General features: G+C 39.9%; 1 protein-coding gene across 4 annotated transcripts in view; it reads left to right on the forward strand.

The window, feature by feature from the left end:
- The window catches only part of LRCH1 (leucine rich repeats and calponin homology domain containing 1), a 235,488-nt gene that overhangs the window by 164,448 nt on the left and 53,448 nt on the right, over window positions 1-17,592 (forward strand). For all 4 annotated transcript variants that reach the window (XM_053563719.1, XM_053563720.1, XM_053563717.1 and 1 more), the window contains exons 9-15: window positions 1,777-1,901; window positions 3,906-3,973; window positions 6,218-6,301; window positions 8,452-8,541; window positions 8,644-8,680; window positions 15,623-15,676; window positions 16,367-16,439. In XM_053563719.1, coding sequence (XP_053419694.1) covers window positions 1,777-1,901; window positions 3,906-3,973; window positions 6,218-6,301; window positions 8,452-8,541; window positions 8,644-8,680; window positions 15,623-15,676; window positions 16,367-16,439 — 531 coding nt within the window. The remainder of the gene's footprint in view (window positions 1-1,776; window positions 1,902-3,905; window positions 3,974-6,217; window positions 6,302-8,451; window positions 8,542-8,643; window positions 8,681-15,622; window positions 15,677-16,366; window positions 16,440-17,592) is intronic.

The raw sequence follows: 17,592 nt of genomic DNA on the forward strand, positions 1-17,592 counted from the left end.
CTTTAATAAACATCAAATGATCACTGAACACTCATGGGCACCTTCAAAATCCTTGTAATATATTTCATATCTTATTGAAAATATCTCATCAGAATACATTAAGCCAATATTTTGATTGCTCCTGTTTGTTCAATGACTTTGAAAGAAAATACTACAATTTAGTGCTTACTGATTTGTGGCATAGATTAATTCGTCTATGTATAAATATAATATAGACCTGGATCAATACACTAATTATCTCCCTAGTAATTTGAATACGCTTTTATTAGTGATGAGAGAGCTGTCTGAATCCACTTAAACTTTAGTGTTTGATTTCACTTCTTACATTTAGGTTTTTAAGTATGACACATAAACTTAACGTTTCTGTTTACCTGAGGTTATGATTGGAACCATAAATTGTCCGAAAGTACAGTGGTATATGTTATACACAAATGTAACTACCACTGTATTAATTCAGATAAACCACGTAACATTATGTTTTTACATAGGAGATAGTATTTTAGGCAAATTTTTTAAATAAAAGAATCACATAATTTGTTGCCAGGGGGGTTCTCCCCCCTCTGTTCTAGACATGGGGAGTCTGTTGGCCCTGAGCACTAAAAGCCGCGGTTCTCAACCTGTGGGTTGCGACCCCTCTGTAACAATGAAAATACATCTCAGCATTAGGAAAGTTGAGAACCCCTGACTTAAAGGGTGGCTCTGCTGGGTCCTTTGTAGTCTTCAGATCGGCCAGAAAAGTTCCCCGTGGTGTTCCGTGGCCTTTCCCACATCTTCTGGAACATATTCTAGGTGGATGTGTGGTACCTGAGTCCACTTCACCTTAACGTGACCTTTCTTCTAGTCGCTTTTTTTGTTGTTATGATTTGGGCCTCTTGTCTAGTCCCCTCCCACACGCTTTCTTTTCTTTTCTTTTTTTTTTTTTTTAAGTTTTTTTTATTATTATTAAATCAAAGCTGTGTACATTAATGCGATAATGGGGCACCATACACTGGTTTTATAGACCATGTGACACATTTTCATCACACTGGTTACCATAGCCTTCCTGGCATTTTCTTAGTTATTGTATTAAGACATTTATATTCTACATTTACTAAGTTTCACATGTCCCTTTGTAAGATGCACCTCAGGTGTAATCCCACCAATCACCCTTCCTCCGTCCATCCTCCCCCCTCCCTCCGCTCCCTCTCCCCTTTCCCCATATTCTTAGGTTATAACTGGGTTATAGCTTTCATGTGAAAGCCATAAATTAGTTTCATAGTAGGGCTGAGTACATTGGATACTTTTTCTTCCATTCTTGAGATACTTTACTAAGAAGAATATGTTTGCTCCTTAAGGAAGGACAGGAGTCAGATTTGACTGATTTTTTTTTTTTTAATTCCTAAATTGGTTAGCATAGTATCTACCCATTTTGTAGCTGCTCAATAAATAGTTAAATTTCGCATTTGAAATACTTAACATATTAGTGAGAGCATGAAAGCCATCTTTTATATTTTCTCTTCTTGATCCCTTTAAAAAAGATGAGATTTCATTTTTTCCTGAGGAACTAAGCCATAAAGAGGCCTTGACTTTTTAAGTTCCGTTTGGTGCTTTATGGGTTTTTGTTGTTATCTTTTTGTCACATCCTGCAGGGAAAAGAAAACATGGGTCATTTATATACTTTCTTAATAGGGCAGAGAGCCGATTGAAATAACTAGATGACATATTTGAGATTCATCTGTGCTTTGGTCTTCTTTCCATGAAATCATGCCTCTACCTCTCTCTCTGTTTTCCTAATAGGGGAATTTCATCAGGAATTTAAACTGAAGCCTTCCCTTTTGGGTGACAATGGCAACTCAGGAGAAGAAAGACACCAGTTTATCGATGGAGCAGATGGTCTTCATTCAGAATTTATGAACTATAAGGCAAGTTTTGAGGATCAATTAATTGTTTTACTCCTTTTCTTCTGTTTGGGAACTTAGAATTTAAGTTCAAGGTTATCAGTCCATCACTTTCAATGTCCAACTTGCTGTAACTTCTGCCCTTGTCTTCAGAACATCTCAAAGCTCGACATGTCTATTTTCTGATGGAAGAGCTGGCCCCTCCATGCACACCTCTCCATTTGTCTGGTTGTATATATGATTTTCTTTTGTATTCAGAAATTGCTTGGCTTTTCACCACTCAGTGCATCATACAAGTTATCAAACTCGTTAGAATTACCATTACCACACAGTAATAGCTAAAATGAGCAGAGATTCATATTATTTTCATTATATCCTAGGTGAATGCTTTCCTTGGGAATATATCCCTCATGTAAAGAGAAAAATAGAGACTTTTAAAATCTGGCAAAGAGCCAGGCACAGTGGCTCACGCCTGTAATCTCAGCACTCTTGAGCGGCTGAACCAAGTGGCTTGCTTGAGCTCAAGAATTCGAGACCAGTCTGAGCAAGAGCAAGACTCCGTCTTAAAATAGGTGGGGGTTATGACAGGCACCTGGAGTCCCAGCTACTTAGGAGGCTGAGGGCAAGAGCATCCCTTGAGCCCAGGAATTTGATGTTGCTATGAAATATGGCACCATAGCACTGTACACTGGGGTAACAGAGTGAGACTGTGTCTCAAAAATAAATAAATACAAGTAAATAAATAAATAAATAAATAAATGAAATCTGGAAAAGCATATCTTCCCCTTTTGACAAGATCACTCTGAGATGCTTGTTCCTGAACTGTTGCAATTGCCCCGAGGCATTGAAGAGGCAGGTGAGTCGCTAAGTTGTCAGGCAAACCTTCGTTACAGCAGCAGAGGGAGGAGAGAAGCCCCTCACTGCAGCATCTGGTTAGGCTTCCACTTCACAGCATGATTAGGTGCCATGGTCTGTTTCTGCCAGCCCCTTTGGTTCAGGTTGTGGCGTCCCAAGAGTCGTGAGGATTATTGTTTTGGCAACATTCAGATTCACTGAGGCTTGTGAGATGATCTCTGGGTTACTATGTTAAAGCCAAGAGCGGGATCTAAGTGCTCGTCTTTATTTTTGGAGGCTGGTATCACAATGGCTGGATGCAGCCTATGCTGACTTCTCTGAGCATCACCTTCAAGAAGATAAAACACATAAAAGCTGTTAGGTGCAATTTGAGGCATCTTTCTATTAAGTTCTTTGTACTTTTTCCCCAGCAACTCACCATGCACATACACACACACACACACACACATCCCCCCTCTCACATGCACTAGAATGCACATTCACGTGTGACTTGCAAGCTCCGGGGATGGGTCTGTCAGCACAAGGACGTGCTAGGAGAGCAGCCAGGAATCCAGCTACACTTTACATTTCTGCTAATAAATTAGAATTTCTGCTCTTGTCCAGATGCCATGTTGTTTCGTTTTAATTTGGTTTAATTGTGAAAAAGTACATATTACATGAAATATAACTTCTTAGCCATTTTTAAGGGTACAGGTCAGTCTGTGTTAAGTACATTTATATTGTTGTGCAACTAATGTCCAGAATGAATCTTATCTTGCAAAACTGAAACTCTGTACCATTCAGCAACTCCCCACGGCCTGTCCCACCAACACCTGGTAGTGATGATTCTACTTTCTGTCTTAATGAATTTAATTACTCTAGGCACCTCACATGAGTGGAATCACACAGCATTTGTCTTTTTGTGAAAGGCTTATTCCACTTAGTGCAATACCCTGGAGATTTACCCAGGTGCACAGCAGCCATGAGAATGCCCTTGTGTTTAAGGCTGAGGAGTATTCTATTGTGTGAACATTCCACATTTTATTTATAAACTCATTCATGGATGGACATTTGGCTGCTCTGCCTTTTGGCTGCTGTGAATAACGCTGCCATGAGCGTGGCCCCGGACAGGTTTGGACTCCTGGCTACCAAGTAGCCAGAGGATCTCAGGAAACCTACGTGTTCTGTCCACAGGCAAGGACGGACAACTGTGAAGAACTGTTACGGATAGAAGAGGACGCTCACTGGCCAGCTGAGGGCACGTGAGTGTGGGGCCTGGTTACGAGCCCCCATCCCTGTAAAGAATTGTGATTGCGTTTTCTGTGGGCAAGTTGATGTTCTTAGCTGATGATAGGAAGTTGCCACTTTTTCTCTGGTGTTTACTATCACTGGACTGGACAGCACAGTGCAAGACTTCCTGTTGGGCCTTGGCTTCATCCAATAGGAGGCTGCAGGTAGAAATGTGATTCAGAGAATTAGGCTAGAATTTCTAGAATTGAGATTCCCCTTTCCTCCCATTTGCCTGAAGAAACCAACAATTGGACTTAATCTCAATTTTTGTACAGTCTTCTGCTTCAAGATCTAAGAAGACGATATATATCTTATGCCCTGGTCCCAAGTCTAATTAACTGTTGCGGCTAACATTTATTAAATACCATACACCAGGCACTGTCCTAAGTACCTCACAGTCTATAGTTTATTTCATATTTATAATAATCCTAAGAGATAAATTCTTTGATGTCCCCCATTTCATAGATGACAAAACTAAGGCACACAGAGTTTGATTCTCTTGCCCCAGAGTCACAGAGGGTCAGCATTTAAACTCAAAAAAATCACACATCAGATGGATATTCTTTCTTTTCTATTGTATATAAAGATTTATGGGCAAGATTAATGGGGGAAAGGATGAGTGATCTCATCAGACAATGAACCATTTCAGGGGAATCGAGTTTGGACCATGTAGCATAGTGTAAAATTTTGATTCCCAGGATTTTGTTTTTCATGATCTAAGATGTAGGTATTGACTTTCCACCATACCTGGCTGAGCTTTTTCCTTTAGTGAGTACTTATCACATTGTTAAACATTTACTTATGGAAAGTTATTGGCTTATATTCTGTAGCTTACTGTTATCAAATCTTTCTTGCTCTTTAAAAACACTGAAAGTTCCTCTCCAATCATTGCCTGTATTACCAGCTGCTGTTGGATATACAGGGTCCAGCAGAACTAATGCCCTTTTGTGCTCAAGTGTGTTATTGTTTTATGGAATTACATGCTTATGATTTTGTAATTTACACCTTACAGGGGTGGATCGCTTGAGCTCAGGAGTTTGAGACCAGCCTGAGCAAGAGCGAGACCCTGTCTCTAAAATAGCTAGGTGATGTGGTGGGCACCGATGGTCCCAGCTACTCAGGAGGCTGAGACAAGAGGATCTCTTGAGCCCAGGAGTATGAGATGGCTGTGAGCTATGATGCCATGGCATTCTATTGAGAGCGACAGAGTGAGATTACCAGCTCATAAAAAAGGGGGCATTATTTGTGTGTGTAATCCTGTAATATAACAATATCACACTCAAGCACAAAAGGGCGTTACTTCTGCTGGACCGTGTACTTCCTGGAAGCCAAGGAGGCCTCGAGGAATCACAGAATCACAGGGAAAGAGACAGTTGTTTTGAAACTGTATAAAGCTTTGGAAATTCTATTTTCAATTTTTTGTATCTGTCGTTCTCAGCACTGGCTATAAATGAGGATCCTCTGTAGAGCTTTCTAAAATACCCCACCCCTGTGAGACCCACTTGAAAGTATAAAGACTCTGCCATGTTTTTCAAGCTCCTCAGATGATTTTGGTGCATAAAGAGCAGTGTTTTTTAACCTTTTTTATCTCCCGGCACACTCGAACCTATGGTTAAACTTCAGTGGCACACTTAAATTATGTTGATCAAAAAAGGGAGTAAAAAAAGAACACTCTTACTGTGCTTTGAATGTCTTTGCAAAATAATTTAATTAATGAGCTTTAAAAATTTTGCAGCACACCTAAGATCCTTTCATGGTACACCGGTTGAAAATCACTGGTATAGAACTTGGGCTAGGAATTACTGTCCCACATTGAAGCCCTGAACTGTATGAAAGTAATACAACTAAGCCATACTGGTAGAAGTGGAGTTGGAAGGCTTGGAAATAGTGCAGACCGGCCAGCTGAGCCCTCTGTGAAGCCCCCGAGAACTCAGGAAGGTGCACTGGGAGGCCTACCTCCTCCATGGCCTGTGTATACGAGTAGGGGACCCATGGGGTGCTGATGTCTTGAGTGAGGGACTTTGCAGCAGAACTGGGCTTCCTTCCCTCACCCAGGGTCATTCTCACCCTGACTTGGACACGTCTTCATTATAATATTGAATGTGTCGAAATCATTTTTATATTTTAGAGGGATTTTTGTAAGTTTGCTCTTAGGAACCTAGATGACATTCATGTTTAGTGTCATTTTTATTCTCATGCTCGGTTTTGTGTTACAGAATAAGTTCATCCATAGACCAGGACGTGGATATGGCTATGATGGAGCAGCTGAGAGCAGCGGATCTGTTGCAGGATCCCAATGGGTACGCATGACTTTCCTTGGTCCAGGCTCCAAGTAAATTGTCTTCATTTCTAAAGTAATGATACGGACAATCTGGACTTAGTCTAAACACTAACAAAGACAAGCCATTTTAAATCATCTGTTCTTCCAAGATCCAAAAGTAAAAGAATCAAACTTCCTAGAGGGATTGAGATTTATTCCCCCTTTTCTCCACCCTTTATAATTGGGTATAATTCTTAGAAAACAGAAATATGATAAAAGTTTAAACCCTGTATTTATAAAATTTAAAAGAAAATTTTTCCAAAAAGGAAAGAACTGGTACATCAAGTACTGCTATATTTATTTCTGGTGGTACTGAATATATGTTAACTAAATAAAATATTCCTAAAGATGTGGATTATAGAGTAATTTTAAAATTTAAATTGGCCTTTGTCAACAATAGGCACTATATACGGTGGATATATTTTTTAATTTCTTAGCTAATGGTAACGGAATTCCCATGGACAAAATATATTTTTCAGTAGGGCAACATCAGGTAGTAACTCCATGATCTGCTGAGGGAATAGACCCAAAGCTTATCTCTGGCAAACTGATGTGGTCTCATAATATGGTGAACATCACAGGAATGCTGGCGAAGTCTGGGAATTTGTGAAGAGGGAGGTTAGTGAATCATAGGGAGCCAGTGAGAATATACCACCAATGTGGTCTGGCCCTGAAAGAATAGTGGCAGGTCAGGTTGAGTATCACTGGAAGACTTTAGCAATGGGATTGAAAAGCATTTCAATTCTGCAGACATTAATTGAATGCTTAGAATATGGGAAGGTCTCCTTTACCTTGGGGGATACGTGGGTAAAAATGAACAAGGCACAGCTCTTGCCTTCTAAGAAGTTGAACTAGAGTGGCTAGAGATGGCCTTGAGTAGTTATGTATAAGTGTAACTGATTCAAGTATTTGAAGTGGAGGTAAAAATAGACTCCAGCAAGTGTCTGACTCCAGGAACAGGGAGGTGGCTGGGCAGGCCTTGCTGAAGGATGAGATAGTTAGCTTAGGCTTTTTGTGGCTGACAATTTCAAGGAGAAAGCAAATTCTGGATTAAATGAAAAGCTTAGGCGAAGACATGAAAGGAGACTAGCTTGGATAATCTCAGGTGCAACAGAGCTTGTCCACCCTGACGAGCTTCAGTATGACGAGTGGAGTTTTTCACAGCAGACACCAGGCACTACCCCGGGGGCTGGGAGTCAGCCTGCCTCAGAGTAGTGCAGCTGGGACTGCCAGTCACCAGAGAGGCAGTGTGGAGTGGGGCCGGGCATGGCTTCAAAGGCAGGGTTAAGGATCGGAGACGTCATACGTAGAGGGAGGCAGTGGTGGTTTTTAAATCTGACTCTTCACATTGTTAATTCTCACTAATGTTTGGCAGAAGGACGGCCTTAATGGGCACCTAAAGTATGTTCAAAGAGCCGAATTCCACATCCTAAACCAGGGCAGTTAGTGAGAGGGAAACAGGATGAGAGAGAGCCTGTGTGTGTGTATGTATGTGTACATGAGTGCATGGTTGTGTGTGCAGGCATGTGCACACGTGTGCGTATAATTATCATGAATCATGAAGTAGCATGACTGAGGGAAAGAACTGACTATGAATTGAATCAGCTAGAGATTGGTTCCCAACCCAGCTCCAACATCAGTTAACTTGGGTAGCTTATATGACTTTTCTGCATTTCAAGTGCCTGCCTTTTAAGGTTGTGAAGAATCGATTATAATAATATATAAACTGTTGGTGGGGAGGTAAATTGGCAACACCACTAAAAATCATCCTAAAAGTCTTAAAAAAGTAAGTGTTTAAAATGAATTTTGAGAATTTATCCTAAGAGACAAGAAGATGTGAACAAAGTTGTAGGGGCAGGAGAGTGAGGGATAGGTATTTTTAACAGCAAATATTTGAGGGGGCAAAGGAAATTATCTAACAGTTTGGGGGTATTTTAAATATATTATGGTCATCAAGAAGATGAAACATACGTCCGATAAATTGTTTTTAGTTATATTATAGATATAATCCATCACTTAAAGATAAACATAACTTTTTAATATAAATTTTTAAAATAATATGGTCAATAGAATTTAATAAAAACAAAAGTTTTACAAATTGGCTAATGTCTTTTCTTTCTTTCTCTTTAGATTAAGCACAGATATTACAGAAAGAAGTGTTTTAAACCTGTATCCTACAGGATCAGTAGAAGCCTTAGAATTACCAGATTCTGCATTGAAGTATGTTTACCTTTTATAATAAAGTATATATATTTTTACATTGAAGTATTTATGGTTTAAATTCCACTTCATATTTTTACTTTCCTTTTCTTGTTCTTATAGCGGTCAAATACAGCTGGAGACGTCTCCAGAGTATGAGGTAAGGCTGTCCTTGGATTAACCAGAGCTCTGTGCAGTATTCTACCATGGAATACTGGTAAAACATGTCAGATGGTAAAACATCTTTATTAGTGAGGCCAATATTCAGATTTGTTCAAGATACATTTTTCAACTTTTTCATACTTTTACTGTCTTTGGTTCTGCCAATCCACACCTCACCTTCCATTACACATGAGAGTTGTCTGTTTCTATTGGTGTTTTTAAATTTTTTACTTCGCATAGTCTCACTGAGTCAGGTGATGGCACCTGAGACACATTAAGAACCAGGTCTGTGTTAGGAACTCGAGGGAGGGCCATGCCATGCGGAAAGAAGTCTTTGGGCCAGATGTAGTGGCTCATGCCTGTAACCCTAACACCGTGGGAGGACTAGGCCAGTGGATCACCTGAGCTCAAGAGCTTCCCTGTCTCTACTAAAAATTGATAACCTAGCCCCCTGTAGTACCAGCTTCTTGGGAGGCAGAGGCAAGTTGATTATTTGAGCCCAAGAGTTTGAAGTTGCTGTGAACTATGATGCCGTGGCACTCCACCCAGGGTAATGGAGTGAGACTCTGTCTCAAAAAGAAAAGAAAAAGACATCTATGAATTGACCATGTGAAAATAAGCTATAAAAGATCTGAAAGACAAGAACAATTTGGGAATGTGTAGGAGGATTAAAATGATGCCATAAAGAAAAACTGGTAGGGGTATTTGGGGACAGGGTAGGGGTGGCTTACGTAGAGTTACATGGGATAAAGATTTGGGTTCTGTACAGATAGCAGTTTTGACATAAAACAAGAGATAAGCTTAGAAAGTTACAGAGAAAGATTAAGTTACCCCAGTTATAGAGAGAGAGATTTGAGGTGGTAATTTGGGAATGAAACATAGGTTACAACCTATTGCATTCCTTTTTAGTGAATAGGTTTAGGATGGCTAGTTTAGGTACTGAGATTGTATACAAACCAATATATGCACCCCTGAGATGTCTGCACATGTACGGCAGTAAAGCAGTTTCATACTCTTAGCTAGCTCAGTCTCTGTGTTAAAGGGATTAGGAAAAAAAGAACTGTAACAGGAAAAGCCATTTTCCCAGAGAGTATGGTTGCACTGGTAAGCTTAGCAACTTGGAATTAGGTATTGGTGCCATCTCAAAGACTTGCTAACTATGGGTAATTAATTAACCTTTCTAAACTTAACCATCATTTTATGTAAATTGGGATCATAATAATACCTGTTGTAAAGACCAAATAAGATGATTCAAGCAAAGTCTCACAACACGGGGCATCGGTGAGCTGTTGGTCTACTGTGCTGTTATGGCTATTGATGTGGTCTTTGGACAGAATCTCTCTACCCCCTCTTCCCTGAGTGCAGACATCACTGATTACCCAATAGTGAAACATCTGAAAGCCTTTTGTTTTAGATTGTCCTGGACCCATTTCTTCAAGCTCTGCATTTGAGATCACTTTTGATTCTGTGCAGACATACTTTTTTTAGCATCATTTTTGGAAATAATTTAATAATTTAAATGTAAAAGATTATGGGAAAATTTTAGACTTCTATAAAACATTACAAACAATTATAGTCTTTTACCAAGATTTACCAGCTATTGACATTTTAGCACATTTGCTGTGCTCTTCTCTCTCTGTCTCTCTCCACATAGGCATAGTCCTTCCTCTGAAATATTTGAGGGTAAGTTTCACACATCACAGGCCATCATCCCTTAACATTTCAGGGTGTGTTTTCTAAGAATAGGGATTTCATATTAAATTTCAGTTATCAACTTCATAAATTTACATAGATAGCATAGTCTTACCAACACTATCTCCCGTCCATACTCCGAATTTGTCAGTTGTTCTAATGATGCTCTTCAGAGCATTTCTCGGGTGGCACCTGTGGCTCAGTGGCTCAGTCGGTAAGGCACTGGCCCCATATACTGAGGGTGGCGGGTTCAAACCCGGCCCCAGCCAAACTGCAGAGCATTTCTCTTTTCTTTAGGTGTAACATTCATTTTAGTGGCGGGTATTGCATTTAGTTGTCCAGTGTCTATGGCATTCTTTATTCTGGAACATTTCCATAGCCTTTCTTTCGTTTTTACGATTACACAATTGTAAAGAACATAAGCCTCCCCTCCTGATTTTATGTTTGTCTGATGTTTCTTCCTGATGAGGTTGTGGTTCTTCGTGCTTACTTGGGGTACTGTACAGGTGATGTTGTGTTTTTCTTAGAGTATCACATCTGTGGGGGATACTATGTCCGTCAGTCCCTCACTGGTGATGTTAATTTGATCACTCAATCAAGGTATAACCCCTTCTCTCCACTATATAATGACTATTTTTTTTCTTATAACTAATAAGCAGTCTGTAAAGAGATAGCTCAAGACCTTAGTATCCAGCTGCAGACCCAGTTTTGACTCCAGAAGTATCAGAAGTAGTGGGCAGACATAAAACTTCTAGAAAAAAGCTAACTGCATGGCCTCTGTGCTACACAATTGGATAGTCATTCCAGTAATTTTGTCTCCTATTAAAATTTATATATTACGGATTTTTTAAAACAAAAACAGGCCATGCTACATGCCAAGCTGTGTGCTTCATGTTTTGTGTTATCATTTCGTTTCTTCAGCAAATATTCATTTATTGTCTATTATGTGTCAGACACCTCTGTGGACACTAAGGAAGTAGCAGTGAAAAAACAAGGGGCTGACACTTAGTTTACATTCCAGACAAGGTATTGTATTAGTGAAAGATAGGAGTTACCTTGCCCAGTTTACAGGTGTAGAACATGAAGGTTGAGGAGGTCAAATGATTGGCCAAGTCACTTGCATAGTAAAAGGCTAGACCCTGCTTTTCCACTACAACATACTGCCTATCCATGCCATAGACTACTGGTAATACTAAGTCTTGTCATGCCTACAAATCATAGTGGTTTTGGATTGTATCAAATCTTTTTTTTTTTCTTTTGAGACTGAGTCTCACTCTGGCACCCTCAGTAGGGTGGCTCACAGCAACCTCAAGCTCTTGGACTCAAGAGATCATCTTGCCTCAGTTTTTCTATTTTTAGTAGAGAGAGGGTCTCATTATTGCTCGGGCTGGTCTCAAACTCCTGAGCTCAAGTAATCCACCATCCGCCTTGGCCTTCCAGAGTGCTGGGATTATAGATGTGAGCCATGGCACCCAGCTTGCATCAAAACTTTGTTAAGAGCAGGTCTTGGCAGAAAAGAAGCCATAATACTTATGTGTACGTAAGTACTTATGTGGATGGGTATATATTAAATATAGACTGAGCCCAGTTCATAGGTTTGTCTGGGTCTAGTTTTCATCTCATCTTTTAATCTAACAGCAGTACATTGAATGTTTTTATTGATGCAGTGATTTACTAACCAATTTCAAAGGTTCTTAAGAATTGCTACTGATATTAAGCATTTTGGTGTTTTAGCAAGGGATGTTTAAAATACCACGCCAACACTGTTTTAATGTAGAGCTTCCTTTTCCCATCAGCAAAGGTGAAGTGTGTCTTCGGAGTTAATTCTAGATTCTCCAAGTAGATTTTTATTGAGTGATTGATCTCTTTATTTCGCCATCTTATAGCACAAACACTTAGCAATTTCACTCAAAGGGGGACCTGACACAGTGCACACACCTCATCCCAGTGAGTAGTTAGTGAGGGTTTGTGGAAGAGAGGAAAGAAGGAAGGAGTGGGCAGAATTTCAGCGTCCTGCTCATCTGATGTACAAACCTTTGGCTTTTAACTGAGAGCTGAAAACACTCCATCATTTAGGTAAACCGTGTCTTATGTTCTTCTAAATGTACTTCCTGGGCTTGTCTAAACTCAGCCTCATCTGACACTTTTCTGCTTGCTTATAAAGCTTCATGGGGTTTTCCTGGAGTGGAACCATGCTTACCATCATTGTATTATATGGAGAAAAAGCCCAGTGCCCTCCTACAGTAGGAAATTTGATTTCCAAGCAATATATCAATCATTTGGTCAGTTAGGCCAGCCCCGCTTGCTTCTCACCATGAGTCTGTTCCACCAGCCAAGCTGCCATTAAACCAGTCGGTGTCAAGTTGAGACTCTGCACGAGGCTCAGTGCTCATTGCCGCGAGGTCCTCCCACTCCTACTGCACACATCCCCCTAAGTGAATTTTCTGCTCTAACCCAGCAGATTATTTTACTATGCTGTATACACAAGATGTACCAAGTCCAACCTACCATGGCACCTTTATTTAAGCATGCTGCTTTGAAATGTTCTTGAACTTTTACTTTAGTAGGATTTGAAAAGGCACATACCTGTGTACATGATTTCAGGAGTGCCAGGAAGACACATACCCTCTAGAAAAAAAAGATAGCTCTGCTCTGTCTCCACCTTACAATGTTTTGTGTTATTCTAATGGAAAAGAATTTTTTATTTCATTTTTGGTTGAATGAGACTCTGTTTGGTGTAAGGAATTTTTACTCATTATCTTCCTTCTCTGGGACAATGCTCTGTCCTTGACAGACAGATCTGTATGATTTTAAAAAGGGGCTGAGGGAATAGCTAGGTTGGTGGAAGAAGGAAGTCACAAGGAGAAGAAAAAGAAAAGAGAGTGGCCAGTGCTATGGATGACACAGACCTTAAAGATGATCCTCTTTATGATTTGCTTATTTTTATATTCTCTCAGCATAGTCCTGCATCAGTTAACTGATACTTGCTGAGTACTATGCTGAAGTCAGCTTTGTTTTTAGTGTAGAGGACTAGAATATGAAGGCTATGAAGTTTTCTTAATTTAAGGAGTTTTTTAAATTGTGGAGGAAAGAAGACTTAGATCTTGAAAAAGTTGAGAGAAGAATATGATTTGATCTGTAATCCCGTGTCTGTTTTAGGTGCCCTGGGAGGCTGGGGATGGATAGAGAGTTTGTTTAAGGAGAGGGAAGTTAACTTAGACCTTAGGCAGTTTGGGATGTAGATCTTGTACCTGGAGACTGTTGAGTCATGACATTGTGACTGTGGGAAGTCAGCACAGTGTTTGGCAGGGAGGAAAGCGAGGCCGGGATTCTGGCATGGTTTGTAATGAGTGGCACACATTATCTGACTTTAAACATATACCCTGTGCGGGTAGTGCCAGCATCCCTCCAGGAAGAATTGTGACTTGCATGCTCAGACATGAATAATACTGAATAAAGGAGGGTGTCCAGGGATAACAGCAAAAACTAGAGGGAGGGCTTGCTTCTAGAAAGAATCAACCCTGAAGTGACTTGGGAGAGGTTCTAACAAAGCCATTTGATTGGATAGGGATATTAATGATATTTTATTCTAAAAATATGCTTTCCCTTAGATTTGTGTCACAGTCAGGAATATTTTTTAATAGCATTCCTTAATGATGACTGGGAATACACATCTTAAATTTATATCAGTTTGGTGGCATGTGCAAGGACCTTTATATTAGCTATTGCCCAACTTTTTATGCGAGTGGATTAATGGGCTTCTTTATGACCAGATAAAGAAGGCAGATGTGGATATGACGAACTAGAGTTTGTCCGTGTGGGGCCTGTTGTTTCTCTGTGTCCCTTTCGTGCTGGTTTTTTAGGATTCAACCATCAGCAGCTGTTCTCAACCGTTCTTCACCCTCTCGAGTTATCAACAGGGCCCATGTGGCCAGCCCCAGGGACTCAGGCACGCATCAACAAGATGAATTCCAATTCTGTAGCTCATGCCCCAAATCCCTCCCCACTTCCCAGTATTCACATTTCATCTCCATGCCCCGTAAGTTTCTCATTCTCTACATAGTGGAACTGAAGCTGTCAACTTCCACTTGAAGTCCTCCTGTATTCTCAGTGGTTTTGAGTGGCGCCACCTCCCACCTAGTCTTCTTGCTGGAAACCAGGATTTCATTTTGCCCATCCTCTGTGGCCAATTATGAATTCTGCATGCTTTACTATAGAAAAATTCTCTCAGGCCGGGTGCGGTGGCTATCCCAGCACTCTGGGAGGCTGAGGCCGGTGGATTGTTTGAGTTCAGGAGTTGGAGAACAGCCTGAGCAAGAGTGATGCCCTGTCTCTACTAAAAATAGAAAAACTAGCCAGATGTTGTGGTGGATCCCTGTAGCCCCAGCTACTCTGGAGGCTAAGGCAAGAGGATTGCTTGGGCCCAGGAGTTTGAGGTTGTTTTGAACTATGACTCCCCAGCTCTTTACCCAGAGTGACAGAGTGAGACTGTGTCTCAAAAAAACAAACAAACAAAAGATGAAAGAAAGAAAAGAAAAATTCTGTCTTTATTAGTAAGTTGCCAAAGCAAATTGATGTTGAACTGACAATATGCGATTTGCCCAGGTAATTTGGAGCTGAGACATGTATGTGTATTTATTAAAAGCTCCCAAGGTCGTTCTGCAGTTAGGAACAACTGCCTCGTGTCATTTCTAAAAACCCATAATTAAAATGAGGGTGGGAGCCAATAGGCAGCTTGGTAACCTGGAAAGGTAAGCTGATGTCGGCAGATACTTTGGAGTGAACTCTTTGCCCTGGGAAATCTTCATCTTTTTTAGTTTGAGTAATACCTCATGTGTATTTTTTCAGAAAATGTCAGTAGGCCTACTTAGCTACTTTCCACATTAACATATATTCATGGTGTGCTTATGGGGCAGAGATGTGACAGAAGTAAGAAAGATGGAGTTTTTGCCTCAACTGTTTCATTGTCTAATACAGTGATTTTCAACCAGTGTGCCGCAGCACATTGGTGTGCTGTGAGGGGATCTCAGGTGTGCTGCAAACATTTTTAAAGATCATTAATTAAATTATTTTTAAAAGAAGTTGAAAGCACAGTAAGTATGTTCTTTTTTTTTTTACTTTTTTGATCAACATACTTTAAGTGTGATGCAGAAGTTTAACTATAGGTTCAAGTGTGCCGTGAGATAAAGGTTGAAAAACACTGGTGTAATCGAACGTAACAGTGGTTTCCCCTCCCCCACTTTTAAAGGTGCAAAATGATCCAATGTTACAGAGTAATGGGAGCCAGTATTCTCCAAATGAGGTAAGTTTCCCGAAGATTAATGTAAGGTGAGGTCTTTCATGAAGACTGAATTGGAATATCTTTTACAGATATAGATAATCTAAGACTGTTGTGATTAATGAGTTAATCAAAGAGTTTCTCGGGGAATTCATTTCTCTCATAGCCTTGCCTGACCCTATTCAGAATTAAAGATTAATTTTTATAAAATATATTTTTAAAAACCAAATATGGGAACATCTTTATAAGAAAACAGAGTAAAAATTGCTCAAATAGGCAAAATTTAGAATGCCTTTAGAGTGAGCGTATGGTTTCTCTGTCGATCAGACATCCGTTCAGTGTTATCTGGTTCCTCACCTCACTAAGTTAATGAGAGTTTTCATCAGATGTGCTCTCTTCTTAATAAAGGGGTGTGCGTGTGTGAGCTTACACGCACACAACCGTACTACAGGAGGATTGCCAGTTTCATATGATTATAAAATATTTTTAGAATGAAATATTTTGGGGTGACCCATTCAATAAAATATTGAACAATATTCTGTTGATTATGCCATTTAAAATATTTGCAAAGTGATTTTTTTTTTAGCCAGTACTAAGGCACCAAATGCAAAAAGATGGTGGTTTTATTATAATCCTTGAACATAGAAAAGTACACATAGTTTTGCTTCAGGTTTTGCCCTCCCCCCCTAATTTCCTTTCCTTCTAACACCACAGATCAGGGAGAACTCCCCTGCAGTCTCTCCTACCACAAACAGCACAGCTCCTTTTGGCCTGAAGCCTCGATCAGGTAAAGTAAAGCCTTAGCCCATTCTTACATTAAATATCTCAGTGGTTTCTCTCGAGCCTTTTAAATGTCTGAATTATCAGTGTGAACATCCTTGTCAATTTTGTGTAGTTGAAATCCTGGCATCAGAACTGGGGGAGGAGAGGGTTTAGAACTCTGTTTCCAGTAAATCAGCTAAGTCCATGCTATCAGTAATGGATATCTTACCTTCTTTGGAATCAGAGCCAAAAAAAAAAAGATGGTGGGAGCCTGTAAATGGGAAAGAAATACACTATTGAATATTTTTGCACAAGGAAAATAAAAACAGCTGCCCTTTTGCCCCAGTGTCTCCTGGTGCTCTGCTGAGTGAAAGGCCAGCCTCCTGCCTCTGGGAGAGTCTCCTTTCTGAGACATCCTCATTTGCTTTATGACCCTGGTGGTTCCATGTATTTACTCACATAACAGGGTGATCATTTTTAGGCATGTATGAGTGTTCAGGAGTCATTTAAACAGTGTTTTGGGAAAACATTATTTACTATATTTAAGTGTTATTGGTTTGTTTTTAAAAGTAAACGAAAGCAACCCACAGAATGTCTATTGATTTTAAAAAGAAGGTTTTAAAAATCTGGTTCTTCTGATTTCCTCATTTTTTTAAAGTTCTTTTGCTGTCTTTCTTCTTTTAGGTCTTTGTTTTAATATTTTTGACTATTAGCGTCCACTCACTACTAATGCTTTTAAGCAAATGCTAATAAAGGATTCAGACTCTTTAAGCAAAGCTGGTAAAGAACTCATATGTTCTCAGACTTTCCAGTAAGGCATTTTGACAACAGTAAAAGTAATAAAGATGTATATTTTGAAAAAACGGTGCCTATAGGAAAAAACAAGCAAAGGATGATTCTTTAATAAAGCAAACTTTTTTTTTCATTCTTGGAGCTGGTTGATTGACAGGTAGCATATGGCCAGTATAGTGGTTTCCCAGCAGTTTGAATGGGCTATAGGACAAAAGCCATTTGGGAAAATGCTTGGGTGTGACAAGAGTTAGTGGGTGTTTTATGGAGAGCCAAATCATACGCGAAATAAGACTCAAATGGCTGGCCTCTCTGTTTTTGGAAATATGTATGCATGAGCAGATGTGGGCTGAGGGCCCGGAGCTGTGTTTCCATTCCATGTTGTGTTC

The sequence above is a fragment of the Nycticebus coucang genome, chromosome 15, assembly GCF_027406575.1.
Source record: "Nycticebus coucang isolate mNycCou1 chromosome 15, mNycCou1.pri, whole genome shotgun sequence".
Classification (NCBI taxonomy): Eukaryota; Metazoa; Chordata; class Mammalia; order Primates; family Lorisidae; genus Nycticebus; species Nycticebus coucang.